The sequence below is a fragment of the Artemia franciscana genome, chromosome 6 (genome assembly GCF_032884065.1).
Source record: "Artemia franciscana chromosome 6, ASM3288406v1, whole genome shotgun sequence".
Classification (NCBI taxonomy): Eukaryota; Metazoa; Arthropoda; class Branchiopoda; order Anostraca; family Artemiidae; genus Artemia; species Artemia franciscana.
Genome location: NC_088868.1, coordinates 10226800 through 10246350, shown reverse-complemented (window position 1 = coordinate 10246350; position 19551 = coordinate 10226800). Strand labels below are relative to the sequence as shown.

Genomic DNA, 19551 nt, shown 5'->3' with positions numbered 1-19551 from the left:
AAATTCTTGGTTCAACCTGTCTAAGACAATAGGTAGGCATACCTTGTTTACCTCTTACTCCAGGCAATCTAAAGGTCCTAAGTCAATTTTAAATTCTTGGTCAACCTGCCTGAGACTCTAGGTGGCGTGCCTTGCTTAAAGATAACAAACAAGTACTGGTCTTCCTCGCGGAAGACCAGTACTGAAAAAAAAGAAGAAAAAGGCCAGGGAAATGTCAGGGACCTATATAGTTTTTTAGTTAATCGCAAGCAAAATTGTATGCACAAGAAGCATAAAATTGCTTGTGCGAATGATGAATATTTAAGGGGCTTTTCCTTCATTGAAGGTAATTCTTAGGAATCTGATTTTACAACTTACACTCTGTTTTGTAATTCTTTGGTAATTCTTTGGTAATTCTTTGCCAAGATGGCAAACATGATTGAATATAAAATCAAGAGGGAAGAAGCTCTTGAACTAACAGATTCTGTGCATGTGAACTTATTAAGGAGTTTAATGGAGAGAGGATGTGGAATGTGCAGATTTTAAATTCCATTAATTAATAACTTCATTTCAAATCACTTGAAGTTGTAGATTGCTTTTTTTTGTAGTTATTGACATTTCAGGCAGAATAGGTGAAACGAAGTGAAAGTAAGTTCATTTTAACAATTAATGAGTTGAAGGATACACTGTCATATCATTGGTGAGTTTCATCTATATCTGTCCCATTATATCCATCAAGCTACTTTGATATTTTGTTTCATGTCTCTAAATAGTTAGAACATCAAGAAAATTTCTCTCTGTTTGAAGAATCAACATTGGTATCACTAATCATTACTAGGAAGAAAGTTAGACCCTGTGGAGCTCCGTTATGGGTTTCCCACAGGAAAGACTGTGGCAAAATGATCCCTGTGAGACTCGGCTGAAAATAGAAAAGGATAGGAATATATGCTGAGGTATGTAACTGCTCGGGGTAATAACTATAACCCCTTGGGCTATCCTTCTGTATTAGAACGAATCCAACGATTCAAATTAATGTATAAACGATTTGCTTGAAGATCATTGAAAGTGACTTGTCAATATTTCTTGACTATTTAAATGAAAAGGCTTCTAGAATTCCACTGCTATAAGATTGAGCCAAGACACTGTGTCTATTAGCTTAGCAAGTTCGTGACCAAATGGTCTACGTAGAACGTAAGTTTCGGAATGGTTAAACTTAGGTACATTCTGAGATTATGCTAGTTATGCAGGATGTACAAAAGGGAAGAGAAAAAATAAGAAGAACGAAGAAAAAGGAAGAAAAAAACTACAAAAAGAAACAAGGATTATTTTCAGACAGTAAATAAAATAGAAAGATAAAGCAGATATTTTGGTAAAAACGTCTGCTGAGCTGTCATCCGCGAGGTTAAAATAAGTTAAAATAATTAATGTTTTTTTGTGTTGCGAGGGCAACACTTTGGTTTTGTCATTTTTTTTTATTTTTTTTTTCCTATTCCGCCGATGTCGGCTTATTCCTGGAAACTGGTAAGGGTCTAACCTGTGCGGTTTTTACGGAAAGTGTGGACCTCAGGCCGGATTGATGAATATGACATTACATTTTGGAAAGCTCCGCAGAATTCTTGCCTGGGGCCAAAAAGGATGGTTTTTGCTTGTCCACGAGCCAGAGCCTATGATGTGCGAAGCGAAGTGGAGTTATGTAGCCTATGTCAGAGAGGAGTATCTGAAGTTGTGCAGCCAAGCTTTCGTTTCATCAAACCATGTTTCTGCTTTCGAGTGGAAAGCTCCGTTCTAGCAGGCAAGCAGGCAGGCACCACTTTCAAATTGAAGATGAACTAAAATCTATAAGTGTTGAATATATGCGGCAGTTACCCGGCCCCACAGCCAATATATCTTTTTGAGTCATAAATAGAAAAATTTACAGAAGTAAAAAAGCGGCATTTTCCCACGGGTCCGAAAGTGCTGCCGTAATTTTGGCTGGGTTTATCCTTTGGTTTTTTCTTAGAATTGAGGCAGAGAAATGTTATCAGAAGTACCTTTTAAACTTTAAAAGTTCTGTCATTACTAAAGAAATTGGAGCTTATCCTTTACTCCTTTCTAAGTGGTGACGTTAGAAAGTTGGCCTACGGCAAAAAAAAATCAACTTTTGAACTAAGACAGATAGAATTTTTTTTCGACGGCAATCGATAGCTCTTGTTGAGCTCATCAAATTATATGTCATGCATTTTTTGATACAAAAATTCCTTCATGAGATATACTAGTTTGAAAGTTTCAAGGGGTCGACAACTTCAGTAGTAGGGTACACACTGAAACCAAAAATAAGCCGATACCAATTGCGAGACATGCAGGGGACCTCTAAGGAAAGGTCGGCTGTTAGCTCATAATCATCTTCGGCAGCGAGGGGTTTGCAAAATTTGTTATTTGGTGTACCTATTATTTGTTTCCAGTGTATTTGATGACAAGACCGAGTTGGTTCCAGTGGTAAGACATGTAGAGGACTTGTAAGTAATAATCGTCTGTTAGTCTACAATCATCTTTAGTGAAGAGGGGTTTGTAACTTTTGCTAGTTGGTGTAGCCTACCCATACTCACTGTAACCTAGAATTAATTGTTTACGCAACGGGTACAAACGATAACGTAAAACAACGAGGCAGTTTCGCAATAATTAATAGAGAGTGTCATCTATGGTATTTTGATCCTGAAATTTACGGATAGCTTTGTAATACCAGCTAGATTATATAAGCTATTGTTCCAAGTCTTGATCCGTCACGATGTCTACGTATGAAAAGGATAAAGTTCAACTGGCTGCAAAGTCAATTTAGTCCCTTCTTTCGATATTCTTTTGTTATTGTTGTTTTTTCATCGCTGAGGAATAGCCTTTGATCATGTGATTACTGATCGCGTTCTTCTTTGAACATAACGTTTTAAAAGCTTCGATAGGCTGACAACTTCAGCGTCTAACCGATAGCAAAGAAACAAAACCAAAGTGTTGCTCTCGCAACACTTTATTCGGCGAAGCCGGACAAAGGTTGCCGCAACACTTCACTTTGCTCAGGCAACGTAGGTCTAGTTTTACTCCGGGTTGCAGCGGTAGCTAGCAACATAGTAATAGATGAACACAAAGAACCGAACTTAGTCGAATTATAGTAGTTGTAGTCACATTATAATGTGCTTTTTTTGTAGGTGAAACTAAAAAAACTGTTAGGTATTAGAGTTTAAACTCTAATCATCTACAGTTGCTTAAATTTCGGAATTTTTTAAGAAGAGTGGTTTTCATTTTACTTATGTTGTATTATTTATTTTTTCTTCATCATACAACAAATTTATGATTGTTGTTGTATGGAATATTGTGTAAGATGAATTACAGGAGATTTTTTTTGAAAATCCGAAATTAAGTTTTTAAATATTTTTTTCTAATGAATTGTTGTGTATAGGGAAATGTTTAAAATTAGAATAACATCCAAATTGATAATTTTTTCGTAAATGAATACGCAATATTAATTGTTTAAAATAATTTGCCATTTCAGCTTATTTGATATGATTGTTTGTGAACAGTAATCGCATTTTGTTTTTCATTAAATAAAAAAAACAAGTTTTTTTAACTGAAAGTAAGGAGCGACATTAAAACTTAAAACGAACAGAAATTACTTCGTATATGAAAGAGGCTGCTTCCTCATCAACGCCCCGCTCTTTACGCTAAAGTTTGACTCTGTCTCTCAATTCTTCTTTTTAAAACAGGAAAAAACTTTAGCGTAAAGAGAGGGGCGTTGATGAGGAAGCAGCCTCTTTCATATACGAAGTAATTTCTTTCCGTTTTAAGTTTTAATGTCGCTCCTTACTTTCAGTTAAAAAAACTTGTTTTTTTTATTTAATTTCTGAACGTTTTTGAATCAATGCATGTTTTGATTTTGGCTCTCCGCAGAGGAATAATTAAAACGAAATTTGTATTTTTTTTTTGGCTAAATGGCTTTCTCATAATTTTGATCGAATGATTTTGAGAAAAAAAGAGCGAGGGAGGAAGCCTAGTTGCCCTCCGATTTTTTGGTCAATTAAGAAGGCAACTAGAACTTTCAATTTTTTACGAATATTTTCATTAGTAAAAGATTTACGTAACTTATAAATTAGCTTACGTAAAGAACTTTTGTATTCTCATATTTTTATTACATATATGAGGGGGTTCGCCCCCCTTGTCAGATCCTCGCTCTTTACACTAAAGCTTAAATTTTGTCCCAATTCATTAAGAATGACCCCAGAATCACAAAAGCCGTAGAATAAATAGTTGAAATTACTAAAAATACTTTCACGTAAAGAGCGAGGTATTAGGAGGAGGTGAGCCCCTCAAATGGGTAATAATTTCTGTTTGTTTTAAGTTTTAATGCTGTTCCTTACTTCCAGCTGAAAGAACTTTTTCATATTTATTTTTTCATTGTGCTTTTAAATGATGCTAGTAAATCCTGCGCTCCCTTCATGGAGATTTTCTTCCCCCATGACAAATTATCGATGGAAAGTTCCCCCAGTATATCCCTCTCTTCTCAACCCCTCCCCCAACCAAAAAAATCCTCCTGAAAACGCCTGTACACTTCCCAATAACCATTACTATATGTAAGCATTGGTCAAAGTTTGTAACTTGTTGCCCCTCCCATGGGGACTGTGGGGGAGTAAGTAGTCCCCAAAGACATAGTTATAAGGTTTTTCGACTACGCTGAATAAAATGGTTATCTCAAAATGTTGATTCCTTGACTTTGGGAAAATAAATAGCATGGGGGGGGGTCTAGGTGCCTTCAATATTTTGGTCACTTAAAAAGGGCACTAGAAATTTTCATTTCCGTTAGAATGAGCCCTCTTGCAACATTCTAGGACAACTGGGTCGATACGATCACCCCTGGAAAAAAAAAAAAAAAAACAAACAAATAAACACGCATCCATGATCTGCCTTCTTGCAAACATATAAAATTCCACATTTTTGTAGGTAGGAGCTTGAAACTTCTACAGTAGGGTTCTCTGATACGCTGAATCTGATGGTGTGATTTTCGTTAAGATTCTATGACTTCTAGGGGGCGTTTCCCCCTATTTTCAAAAATAACGCAAATTTTCTCAGGCTCGTAACTTTTGATGGGTAAGACTAAACTTGATGAAACTTATATATTTAAAATCAGCATTAAAATGCGATTCTTTTGATGTAGGTATTGGTATCAAAATTCCATTTTTTAGAGTTTTGGTTACTATTGAGCCGGGTCGCTCCTTACTACAGTTCGTTACCACGAACTGTTTGATGATCCTGAAATAATATTGTTTTTTTTTCTGATCCCGATTAATGCTAAAAATGAAGACATTCATGCTTTCATCTATATTCAAGAATATAAATATGTACACCTCAATTCTATTCGGGAGCAGATTTGTTTTTTTTTTTAGTCAGATCACGGGTGCGTGTTTATTTGTTTTTTTGTTGTTTTTTTTCCCAGGGGTCATCGTATCGACCAAGGGGTCCTAGAATGTTGCAAGAGGGCGCATTCTAACGGAAATGAAAAGTTCTAGTGCCCTTTTTAAGTGACCAAAAAAATTGGAGGGCACCTAGGCCCCCTCCCACGTTTTTTTTCCGGAAAGCCAACGGATCAAAATTTTGAGATAGCCATTTTGTTCCGAATAGTCGAAAACCACAATAAGTATGTCTTTGGGGATGACTTACTCCCCCACAGTTCCTGGGGGAGGGGCTGCAAGTTACAAACTTTGACTAGTGTTTACATACAGTAATGGTTATTGGGAAGTGTACAGGCGTTTTCAGGGGGATTTTTTTTTTGGTTTGGGGGTGGGGTTGAGGGGAGGGGGCTATGTGGGAGGATCTTTCCTTGGAGGAATATGTCATGGGGGAAGAGAAACTCAATGAAAAGGGCGCGGAATTTTCTAGCATTACTATAAAAAAACAATGAAAAAATAAACATGAATAAGTTATTTCAATTCAAAGTAAGGAGTAGCATTAAAACTTAAAACGAACAGAGATTATTACGCATGGTATTTAGGAGGAGATAAATACCTCGCTCTTTATGCTAAAGTATCTTTAGTAATTTTGACCATTTATTCCACGGCCTTTCTGATTCAGGGGTCATTCTTAAGGAATTATGACAAAACTTAAGATTTAGCGTAAAGAGCGAGGTATTAACGAGGAGACAAACCCCCTCATATACATAATAAAAAATATAAGAATATAAAAGTTTGTTACGTAAGTTAATTCTTAAGTTACGTATATTTTTTTCTCAATTTTTAGACTCTTTTTTCTAGAGTTGCTTGTAAATTCCACCAACATTTATGCAACTGAATAAGCTACGAAAACTCCCTAAGCAAAAAGTTTTGCGGCGGGATTTTTCTGGCAAAAATTATAGACAGAATTGTCGCATTATTTAGTGCAAATACGCGGTTGGTTTGCAATGCCACTAATTAGACTTAATTCAGATGTATTTTTTGGTAAACGTGACTCTAAATACCAGAAAAAGCGAAGCAAAGAGACACTATGAAAACTATTGAAGAGATTAGAAAAAAACAAAGTTTTAATTATTAAATTATTTGTTTTTGAATTATAAAATTATTGAAACTTATAATAAATAGCAATTTGTCTGTTTAGAAAATTTTCTGAAAGAAGTTAGTAAAGGCTGACATTGGACGCTTGTTAGTATTAGCCGGTGGCGTTGACGGTCCTTTGTTTCCGGTATATTGGGCTGGATTGCGTTGAGGACGTGCTGAATTTCCTTGACCGAATTGGGCTGGTCCATTGTATTTCCCCGGTTGATTTCCTGGTAACCCTTGTGTGACATCTCTAAATGTGTTTGGCTTCTGTTGGAAATTTTGTCCTTGTGAGAATTGTCCAGGGTTGCCAAAGTTGTTCTGTGGTTCTCTGAATTCATTTAAGGGTCCTGACTGAAAGTCACTTTGGGGTTTTCTGAAATCGTTTTGTGGTCCTCTAAAACCGTTTTGGCCCCCTGGAAAATCTTGGAAGCCATTTTGATTGCTTCCTTCAGGCTGGTGTTGTGGCCCTCTAAAGGAATTTTGTTGTCCATTGAATGATTCAGGTCCATTTTGAGGTCCTCGAAAAGATTCTGGGCCATTTTGTGGTCCTCTAAAAGATTCAGGGCCATTTTGTGGGCCTCTAAAGCCATCGGGGCCATTTTGTGGCCCTCTAAAAGTTTCAAATCCATTTTGGGGCCCTCCAAATGAGTCATATCCACTCTGTGGCCCTCTAAAAGAGTCTGGCCCACTTTCTGGTCCTCTAAAAGAATCTGGCCCATTTTGGGACCCTCCAAAAGAATCTTGTCCTCCCTGTGGTCCTCTAAAGCTGTTTGGTCTGTTTTGATCACTAAAGAAATTTGGCCCGTTTTGTGGCCCTCGGAATGAATCTTGTCCGTCTAATTGGCCAAAGCCATTTGGTCCGTTTTGGAAGTCACCATTTTGTTGGTTTCTAAAATCTTCTGGGTTTCTTGGTGGCCTGTTTCTAAAATCTTCTAAAGCAAGTTCATTAGCTCCCCCAAGTAAACCTTGTTGATTAAAGCTGTTGCTTCCCCTAACCCCGTTAGGCCGTCGAAAGTCATCTCTTGGTGAGTCAAAACTAGGTCTCTGACTAAAAAAGTCTTCGTTTTGTGGTCTTCCTGAAAAACTGTGGTCCCCATTATCAAAGCCGCCTTGACCACGAAAATCTTGATTGGAATCTTTTTCTGGCCCAAAAGCTATACTTTGGCCTACTTTAAACTCTTCAATTTCTGGTTTGGGAGTTTGTCTTTGTGGGCGTTGAACTCTGTCATTATTTTTACAATTACCAAAAAGTTTACAATCTTGAAGTCCAAACGGTCCTTCGTTGTTTGAGTAGAAGTTGAATGGGCCACCTTCAACCTTGTATCCTGCATCTTCCGCTACTCTGTCTTGGGCTTTATGTGCTGTATTCTTTTGTCTGCGGTGATGCTCTCTCCTTAGTCGGATTGGACGACGTTCTTCGACTATAATTGGTTTGGTCTCGTCGACTGAATTTTTCCAGTTAAAGTGCGAAGCAGTAGTGCTGGCAACACAAAAGCATGTAATCTGAAAAAAGAAAATAAATAGTATAGATATAAATATAATAGAATATAAATAACAGAAAATAAAATAGAAAAGAAAATAATAGAAAAATAGAAAATAATAGATATAAATAGATAATATGTGTAAATATATTTAATGGTTTGAGAGAGTGTTGAACCGAAAACGTTCACCTTTGTGTACTTGCTTACATTTTGGATGGTAACACCCACGAATATTTTTGGGGCTTTTTTGCCCCAATAGCGTCTTGCCCCCCTTATTTGGTTTTATTTACTTCCCCCCTCCCCTTTATTAGATAAATACACTAACCTAGACTCCATAAGGCTAGGTATAATATTGTATATATATAATAATATTGAAAACGATAACACCGTTTTATATCTTCTAACAGTAACTTTATGTATTCTAACAATAATATTGAAAAGATAGAGGAGTAATCTAAAACTGATAAAGTTGGCTAGGTATTGTAGGCAAATGAAAATTGATAACGATAATATTGAAAAGATAGAGGATTAATCTAAAACTGATAAAGTTAATTGCTGGTTTGAAAAAAAAAAAAAAAACAAACAAATAACAATTGAAGAAAACCCGTTAGTATCTTAGCTAAAACAGGAGACAGAAGGATGATCTGGGTTAAAAGCTATGTAAATTTCGACTGTGATAATTAAAGGGCTATATAAGCCATTTTTATAACTTCAGATCAGCCAAAAAACGGAAATAAGTTCGTCGGCTGTGGCTGCGCTGAAGCATGAGGCTAAAGAGAAAAATGGGCATATTCTGGGCCAGCTTTTATGCTCTTTTCAGTGATAAAAAGTTTAAAAATTTAATTTTTAATAGAATAAATAATTTATAATTAAATATAGTTTAATATCTATAAATATAATATAAAATAATATAAAATAAATAATAATATATAATATAAATAAAATTCAATATTTAATAGAATAAATAGAATAAATAATTTTAAAATAGAGTTTAAAAAATTAAACTCTAGTATTCTAAGCGAATTCAAAATTATTCCAATTTGTGGCGAATGTCTCCTTTTTCCTTGACAAAAAGGAGACAGATCCCAGGTCCCCATATTATAGCTTCATAAGATAATCCTCTTTTGCCATTCTGAAATGCTACAAGACCTGATAAAAAAGAGACATACACTAATTAGGGGTGTATGTCTATACTCCATGGTGTATTTCTACTTAGTGGCATATGTATATCCTCATAACGGTACGAGATATAACAGTTCTGACAGCATCATTCGATGCCTCGTGCTGAGTTTGCTTGCGACACATACATGACTCTCTTCGATCAGATTGGGGATCAGGCTGCTTTAGTATATTAGTATTTAAATAGAGCCTGGTTGAATTGTGAGGATTTTGGAATTCACTAAAATTTAACCACACAGAGACCATATGTTAAAATTTTACCGTTAAGGTTTGAACATCAAAATTTAAATACGTTAATTGAAACACACACAAAAAAATAAGTTATCCTTGAAGACTGCTAAAAGGAGAATGACAGAAAAGGAAAGTGCTAAAAGGAAACTAAAAACTGCTAAAAGGAGAATGGAGAATGACACAAAAAATAAGTTATCCTTGAAGACTGCTAAAAGGAGAATGACAGAATTACCTAGGACTGCTCGAAAATATATTAGCCATAAACGAAGGCATCATTTTTTTTGTAAAGCAAAATCAACTCGGTGAAAGTGAATAAAAACTTGAGGGCCATAGCTAAATAGAGTAGAGCCAAGACTGATAGTCTTGGCTGGCATAACTTAGTCAGAATTGTATAAAAATGATTCATTTCACTTGTTGATTGATAGTCTATCGTCCATTGTAGGGCAGAACTAAGGTAGATAGGTACACAGGAAAGAAAATTCAAATAGTCTATCAGTACTTTGAGCCATGTGAAGGCAATTGGACACTAAAAATGATTCAAAGATTTATGACTGACCATGTCCACAGGATTAGCAGGTAATTGGGTATCTGAGATTGTTCATATTATTACATTAGCTTTGTCTACTGGGAAAGCCCACTTGATTTGCAATGGGGCTGACCAAGATTTTGGGTTGACTCATTAGGGGACTGAAGTCGATAAAACTCGCAGGCGAACAAAGGACCCAAGCCTAATAGGCTTTTTTCTGTCGATAATTTTTTTAAAAGCACAAATGGATGTATCGAAATTAAGATTTTTTAACTTATGAGTTTAAAGTCCCGCTGATGTCATTTTGAATATTTTGTGTCTAAAAATGTAGAATGCTATTTGATGTTCTGAAGACTGTAGATAAATAAAAAATAACTAGGGTTTGAAGCTTTTTATAGGAAGTCGATCTCTGTGGGCAGCATTGTTTTCAAATTGACCATAATCACCAATACAACATGACAATATAAGAGCGACAAAAATTCGCATGATTCCGAAGAATAAATAGTTTTAGATAATAAAGAATGACGCATGGACGGATGATACATAGACTTATCTATCAACAAGTGAACTGACATCATTTTTATACAATCCTGTAAAGGGCATTATGCCAGATTTGCCTATCACTCTCTCGGACCATCTGTCTCGGTTTTCCTACAATCAGCCATGGCTTGATGCCCGGAACTACTTTATTTTAATGATTTGATTAAATTAAGATCGAGTAGCTGTGGGCTTCAAACCATGGCTAATTGTAGGAAAAGTCAAGACAGATAGTCGGAGTGAGTGAGAGGCAAATCTGGCATAAGCTCCTTTTTGGGATTGTATAAAAATGATCACATTTCCAACTTCTGTATTTAATTTTATCCCCAAATAATTCACTTTAATGTTTCCAGTGGACAAAAATGTATATATTAAAGTAAACAGTATATGATACAATAATTCATGTTGTCTCTTTGGCTGTGTAGCGAGAGAAGAATCTTCATTATGTCGTCATTAGTGCATTTTAATGAGGTGTAACAAGAAATAGTTTGAACTATGAGCCATTAGCATGCACTGGTAGAAAATATACTCCAACTCCATCTGTCACTGCTAAGAGTTTTCCACTTATACAGAGATCCAAAGGATCTTCAATTAGGCTTTGATCTTTCCATAAAATACATGTTAGCCCCCCCCCCTTTTTAGAAAAATAGAACATTTTCTTATCTTTCCTAGAAACCTATTTTGAGTCAATGATGGAAATTTGATATTGGTATTATGACCTCCCAATCTGTTCAAAGCTTCCCTCTTTACACCCTCCCAAGAAGTTCTCATTTCCTTTAAATATTTTTTTTATGACATCCTCCCACCCCAACCGTGGACGACCTGCTTTCTGTCTAGCCCTAGACGGTTGGCCAAAAAGAGCAATCTTCGACTATCTGTCATCCTTCATCCGCAAAACATACGCATATGGTGAATGATCTCCACCCCCTTATTGATACATGCACAGTCGCTGAAAGCTCTGTAATTACTTGGCAAATCGAGAAAAAAGGATTAACTATGAAGGCACTGAATAAGCAGAAGCTAATAACATTTTTTACGAAGCTGTTTTGGAGACGAAAATTATTCTTCTATCTATGCATCTTTGATATTCTTCTTGTGTTCCTCTGTCAATCTTGAATTAAAAAAAAAAAATCATAATCAAATTTTTAGTTAATTATTATTGTTCACGCATGATGTGGAATTATTCTCAATAACGGCAAATAATCGTTAATCAATATGAAACTTATTATCAAGGACGATGAAGGTTTTTATTTGTTTATTTTAAGATACTTTCAAGGTTGTGCAATCATTTGTGTTTCTTTTTCTTTTTTTAAGAGGAGATTTTGCAAAGGCGTGAGTGTTGCATACAAAACTCTAAACAACACTAGTAAGCAAAATATTAGATGCAAGTAAAATCTGAACATTTTTGGGGGACATGAGCCAAAAGGTGCCCTTTGCCTCATATTGTATCTAGCCCTCCCCAGCTATGTAGATAAAAATCGTGGGTACTTGCGTGTTATAGCGATCACACTCAAGAAGCAAAGTTAGGTTAATAATAATGTAATACACAAAAATATTTTAGTATCAAAAATGTTGGAAACTACACCAGAGAATTGTGGAAAGCTGGCCACCCAGAACCCATTATGTTAAATATTCAACCTAGCCACCTCTTTTATTGAAATATACCTGCATAGCCCTTTATCTTGCTCAGTCTAAGTTGATTATCCCCGAGCGGAAACAGAAAACGGTTTTATTACAGACCAAGAACAAAGTTCGGTGGCTAAACCAAGTAAGTACCAAATCATAGTTTGTATATGCAATTTTTTGCCAGCTACGAAACTTTATTGTTTTGCAGAGTAGGTTGAAACCTTTGGTCTCCTGAAATCCCACTAAACTGCTGTAGTTAATTGTCTGTTAAATAAAATTTATGTTTTATAATTCCTAGTTTATAATTTAGAAAACTGAATGCATAATAGTTATGCAAGATGACCTCTTTGTAATTGACATACATTTGAAATGTATTAAGGAAACCTAAAAAATGTTAACAGGAAAAAATCAGGAAGGATAATTAAATTGGTCAACACAAACAACAAAATTGCTATATTTAATTTAATTTTGATGGCAGAATGACAGACATGCATCTCAGAAACTTTTTTCGTTTTTCTTGGCTCTAAATTGATTTCAAGATAAACCATAAAAACCCGCCACTTGTCAATCGTCCCAGTACATTTCATTCCTGCAAGAATTGATTTTTAATTCTAATTCAGTTTGTTTCCCTTTTAATTCCATATGCTTACTTTGTTTTAGTTGATTATTTTCCTTAACGATTGTTTTTATTTGACTGGGTTTTATATTCTTTCAATTTTTTATATTTCCTAACGACTTTTATTTCCATATTCATTTTAAATGGGTGACCTTCTTGGATTTTCTGTTGAGTTTGCCATGGTCTTTTACTGTGTTTTTTAAGTAGCAAAAGACATAAATTTAGCGTTTACGCTTCTGTTTTTTTTTTTTTTTGGTAAGAATTGGTATTATTTTCAGACTATAGGTTTGTTTCCCAGTAAATATTGTTCTCAAATTCAAATTCTCTTTTCCAAAACATATATGCGAAAAATGTTTCTCCAAAGGGATACTCAAAAAGATACATGCAGATAAAGGACAGATTTAAGGGAGACAAAATCTTTAAGGACTATCCTCTCTGAAAAACGTTGTATCTTTTCACGTGGGAAACTATAAGTAGTAAAAGCCACTTTGACACATGATTGAAATGATTGCTCAACAACTCCTTGTTAATTCAAGCTGGAACTTTTTCGCTGAGATCATTAACGGCTCATTAACGTATACTATGGTACCGTGTACTATTTACTGTATGTATATATTTACGGTCACTAGAAGTATTGGATTGAATAATTTGGGGTAAAATTATAGTTAGTATAGTATATCTGGTACAAAATACCCTTATACCAAGATAATCATCATAGAACACACTGCCGCTGGATTACTATTACACGATATTCTTTTACTACGCAATACAACACCTATTCCCCGGCAATTTTACCACCGACAACTCCCACCCCCATCGACTCCCAAAACAAGATATATATAATTCAAGTGGATTTTTAGAATTAAACTTTATAGCCTGAAACTGTTTGTACTTTTGGAGTCATTCCATTAATATCAAATTCAATTTAAAATATTCAATTCATGTTAGACTCTATTATGACACTATATGGGTGATTATAATCACCTTTAAACTGACATTGCTCCCGGAGGCCATTTTTGGCTTATAGCTTAAAAACCAAGTTATTTAGATTTGCCGGAAGTTTTACAAGATATTCCTACGTTACCTTGAATGTTCAAAATCTGGTCAATTTCGACATTCAAGGGTAAATGTCCGAAATTCCGTTTTCTCTGCTTAAGTTCAATTAGCTTTGCAAGTCAGCTTTTTCAGTCTTATGAAAGGTATAATGGTAAAAGTTACAGTTAGGTTAGATTATGCTATGTTAGATTAAATTTAGTTCTAAGCATTAGAAATGGGTTAAAACCAAAGCTAACCAAGCCCAACCGAACCTAATCTAACCTAACTTGTCATAATTAAACCTTGCATTAAATTGAAAAATATTGATTGGCAACGCTGACTAAATCCAATGAGAAAAAAGGTATTTCAAGCGTTCACCAGGGAATATCGACATTAACCCATTTGCGGACATTCATGTTAACATCTATACACGAATGCAACATCAACCAGCATCTTACTCTGGCAAAATCTAAAAGGTCTTCTGTGAGCTTTTAAGCTCTTTGATAAGCCCAGGAACCTTAATCTTTTAAACATTCTATTGTCTTTCCAGAAAATCCTTCGATAGAATAGGAGCTAGTGATTTCATTTTAATTGATGTTTTAAAAAGTTTCAGAGCAGGTCATGGGTTCAACGCAGTTCCCATTTAAGCAATATCTGTTTTTTTTTTAATTCAAACTGCCTATTTGAATATTCATTAGTTAGAAGTCTACACAGCTCGTCTAAATACTAGACGAGTGTATTTTTGATAGTCAATTTGATAGTCAACAGAAAGTCAATATTATCTACTTTAGCCTTTTTCGTGGGCAGAATCGCATCCATGTTTTTTTTGAGGGGGGGGGGGTACAAAGAGTAAAAAAACGCCAGCAAATTTGTTTATATTCATTTTTGTTACAACATCTCAATTTGTATATATTTATATCCGTGTCAAACATTTTGGGGAGGGGGGTGTTTAAACCCCTAACCTCCTTCCCTGGATACGGCTTTGCTCGTGGGTATTCGACGAGGAGTAAGCTTTTACGTAGGGAGTTGGCTTCGATTTCTTCATTTTGAAATCAGAAAATGAACTTTCAGCCCATACACGAGAAGAAAGCAAATACACAACTCCCCTTTTAGTGGATTTGCAACCATCTTTTGTCCTTGAGGTGATATGGCACCTTATAAATCGACTCTTCGTATTTATATATTAAAAGAATCTCGGAAAACAAAAAAAAAGTGAATCTGTGTCGTTACATAGAAAAATAAGATGAAACCCAAAAATTTCTTTAAGGGGATTTAATACCTTAAAGGATCTTCCTATCTTGTTCATGATAAACTTTTTTAGTTTGTGCGCTCAAATTATTTAGAATTGATGGCTTTTAGAGCTTTTTCTTTGAGATGGTCAACCGACACTGAGACTCGCAAAATGATTTTTAAGGTATCGAATGGCCTTAAGATGAACGAAAAGCAAGATGAAAATTAAACTCTGTTTCGTTGGGATATATCAATTACAATCTTTGAGGCTTGACTGGCAAATTGGAAAGCGCCATAAAGGCCACAAGCTCGTATATGGAAATCTATTCTTAGCTGAAAAAGAAATTATAGGAGAGTAAAAGTGACACAGGATGAGAGAAAGAGAGTAGCGTACTTTCTAAATTACGTTTTGCTACTTGTGGTTTCTTATTCGGACATTGACCGAATTTTGCTATGGTAGCCAGATTTCACGTCAATTGAAGAAAATGGTCATAGTAGTTGAACATTTGATTCACTACTGTTTCATATCAGAGCCAGGGGCTTCCCACTTTGCCACCTGGTGTGCATCTTGGAGCGTCAGTAGTTATTGTTTTGGCACGAATGAGACGATTCAACCACACGGCGATGATTGTGGCCGAGCTTGACGGTTTTTGTGCCAAGTATGGCGCTCTTACCCCATGCGTGATACGAGTCACGTGGTGTGTACGAGTTTTTAAAGTAATGAATTCTTTTTCGATATGAATTGTTTTTAAAATAAATAAAAGTTTTCTATTTTACACTGGTAAAAATTTACTATTGATAGTTTGCTTTAGATAGTTACTCAAAGGAGTTTTTTTTCGAGAAATTTTTAAAGACTAAAGAAAATTTTCTACTAATAAACACAGCGGTCAGGATTAACATAGTGGCTTCGCCTTTTTATTTTCGTTTGACGCAATTTACTGTATTCTGTCAGAACTTGACTTAAAGGTTATTTGTTAGAAACTCATTTGTTTACATAAAAGTTTACGTTTATTTACCCTATGTGATATTGAGTACTACTACAACTACCCGCAGCACCACGCTGCCTGAGGCCAACACGGCTACGCATGCTCCTCCTCCATTCTTGTCTATTCAAAGCCCCCGTCTTTACACCCTCCCTCGAAGTTCCCATTTTCCTAACATCTTTCTTTACGACATCCTCCCACCCCAACCGCTGACGACTGGCTTTCCTTTTCAGCCCAAGACGGTTGGCCGAAAAGGACAATCTGTCATTCTTCATCCGAATTGTCTAAATAATTTCTGTGAACTATTTTTTTTATAGATTTCTAGAAAATATGTTTGAGTTTCAATTAAAAAAAAAAAAAAAAAAACTTTTTAGAAGACAAGCATATGTGTTGAACCTTGATACATTCAGATTACGTACTAGTAATTGATCTCTACTTCAAATATAATGAGTTGTATAAAAAAATATAGTGTACTGTTTGCAAAGACTTTAACACATTTTCTATAAAAGTCGTTTCAGTACTTACGGATTATACGCCACTCACTCAAGTTCTTCATTTAATTAGAACCTGTTTCTTTGGCGCCCAATCCTAATGAAGTACCACAAAATGTGGTTAAAATATAATACTTTTGAAACAAATTTGGGCTATATAGTTCCACATTAGGGGTGGGGGGGGGTTAAGTATAGCGGGTTTACTCGCAAAATGTTTTGGGTAGAATTATTCTGCATATTATGAAGTAAGAATTGTTTTCTAACTTTATACTGTCAAAATGCAATACCCCCCCTCCCTGAATGTGCAAATATATAGCCCAAATTATATATTTCTCATCTACTCTGTAACTTATCTTTGTCTTTTCTCACCCTAAGCTGAAAGAAACTAGCGAAGAAACCGGTTTGTCCTCGAGTTTTAGACAGTGGAAACTTGAGTGAGTGACGTATAATAAAGAAGTACCGTAGTTTATATACATAACTCATTACCACCATACTTTTGTTCTGTTCATTGATGTATAGTTTTAATACATTTTTAAATAGGATTGGTCCATTGCTTTGCTCGATGAAGGAAAGCCTCACCCAAAGAGTTGAAAAATGACCTAAAATTGTACTTTCTTTTTTTGACATACCTCCGTCCCTTTAAGAAAAATCTCTCGGAATTCTTTGAGGGACCGCGGATTAAATAATCATTTTGTCCTTTATATGCAAAAAATAGTCAATTAGTTTGCGTTAAGATTTTGAATAGGGTGAGGACTTCGTAGAGCTTTGATATGCTACTACTACTACTGACAATGTACCGCAGCACCAAGCAGCCTGAGGCCAACACAGCTACGTACGCTCCTCCTCCATCCCAATCTATTCAAATCCTCCTTCTTTACAGCCTTCCAGGAAGTTCATATTTCCCTTGAATATTTTTTATGACATCCTTCCACCCCAACTGCGGATGACCTGCTTTCTGTTTAGCCCTAGATGGTTGACCGAAAAAGACAATCTTCGGAAATCTGCCACCCTTTTTCCGCCTATGGATTGTTCTGGATAATCGGCTTACTGACCGTATTTCAAACAGTAGGCTGCTCGAAAAGTATGGTTCGGTCCCACTTTCTAGGGCTATAATGAGAGAAAGATTGAGGCGACTAGGACACCTTCTGTGGATCCTTGATATAGTGATATAATACATGTTAATCGAGCTACTTACACCGGTAAAAACTTTCATTTAGGGCTGGATCGAATTTTTTTTTATAAATTGAATTTATGCGCACACAGTAGCGCAAAAAATATATATTATTTAAAGAAATGTTTGATTAAAAACCTTACTGTGAATAATATTTTCATGTTTAGTCCAATGCTCTATATCGATTGAAACTTCATTAAGGACTGATATTAATTTCTTTAGAAAGTGAATTTAGCAAAAAACGAAAAGAACCAAAAAAGATCAAGGAAAAGTTAGTTGACCAATAGGAAGCGACGGTCTTGGCAGAGCTTGAGAAAGTCGGGTTTATAGCTATCATCTCACTAGACTCTCACTGACAGTCAATTAATATGTCGCAAGATTATATGAAAAAAGTCGCAAATTTGTGGTTTTTTCGCTTTGTTTAGATTATGGCCTTCAAACTCTTCATTAATTTTTTCGATACATTTCTTTTTAAAGGTGATTGTGGTTTTTAGTTTTCCTTAATTACCATGAGAAGTATATTGTTTCGGCTCAAAATTGCTATTGTTTATAGGCGTAAAAATAGGGCTTTGCAATTTAACTGTATTTACAAATATGGAATATTATTATTTATAGTGACAATTCGAAGGCGCGTTTAAATTGATCACAAATCATGATTACAGGATTCAGGCACGTACGTAGAGGCTTGTGTCTTTCCAGACTGCTGTTCCTGTCATGATTTTCACCCATACTTGTATACTCTGTATCATATACAGGTCTCCTGTCTATGGTTTGATAGACGACCTCTTCCCCTGGAATGTCCTTCTTCTTCCCCTCCCGTCAAAAATAAAAGGTGCTTGCCTTGTTTGGACTGGACTTGTGGCCAGTCAAACAACTCTCTTCTGCTCCTCCATTACTGAGCACGAGGGTATTTTATAGAATTCAGAGTAAGTAAATTAACTTGACCTGATACAGCTCAAAGAAAAATTGATAATTTTATCAGGGTAGTTTAAATATAAAGTCACAAATTTCAACGACTTCCAACTACCCCTATGACAAACCCATCAACATTGAGTCAATCAACCCACCAATCTCTTGACTTCAGCTAGAGATCATACTCTTTAAGAGGAAAATAAATGAAATACATGGCGCACAAGATATACAAAAACAGTTATCACATGAGGACACCACTACATATAAAATACACTAAATACAAAAAAAATTGAAATTGATCAGTGCGCAACCACCAATATAGTAGGCAGGAAAGTACCGAAAGCACCGTAAAAGTGACAAGCCAAGCCGTTCTAAGCCTCTCAGATTTTCCCAAAGCTGACCTGGACGAGGCAGCAGACTACAGAGATAGTTCAACAATTACCAGCTGCTAGATTGGTGATAATACTGCAAATCTAAGGCAACTTAAAGATTCTTCTGTACACTTGGTTGTAGCAATCTTCTATATTCTGTATGCATTTCCTTGAAGAGTTGTATAAATAAGCTGACTCTTGAAGAAAGAAGTATTCGCTTGGGTTGTAAACAGTTTACTTCATAGGTCGGTCGCTAAACTCATCTGAACTTCCTTTGCTATCTGCTCTAAATTTGACAGACGGAGATTGTAATTCTTGATTAAAATCAACTTTTATGATATAAGCCCGAACAGTAATTCTTTTTTCAAAACTCATTTTGAACTAGTCAAACAAGTCAGTTGGTTTTGAGCCACTTATTTACCAAATTTATTAACATGATAAAACATAATGGAAGGAATTATCAAAATTTTCCTTCTTGTTCGCAAGTATAAGTTTACTTTAGCATCCAGTTAGTGAAATTAGTCTTCTGTAAAATATTCATCTACATATATATATATATATATATATATATATATATATATATATATATATATATATATATATATATATATATATATATATATATATGTATG

At 35.3% G+C, this 19551-nt stretch overlaps 2 protein-coding genes across 2 annotated transcripts in view; one reads left to right on the top strand and one right to left on the bottom strand.

Annotated features, from left to right (window-relative positions):
• LOC136028017 (mitochondrial inner membrane m-AAA protease component AFG3L2-like) overlaps positions 1-19551 on the top strand; it is a 98922-nt gene that overhangs the window by 25790 nt on the left and 53581 nt on the right. The gene's annotated exons all lie outside the window — the stretch shown is intronic.
• LOC136028018 (eukaryotic translation initiation factor 3 subunit A-like) lies at positions 6497-17851 on the bottom strand. The gene is made up of 2 exons (XM_065705571.1): positions 17780-17851; positions 6497-8033 (listed from the first exon to the last, which is right to left on the bottom strand). Exons 1-2 carry the CDS (start codon positions 17795-17797, stop codon positions 6585-6587), a joined length of 1467 nt encoding a protein of 488 aa, XP_065561643.1. The 5' UTR covers positions 17798-17851; the 3' UTR covers positions 6497-6584.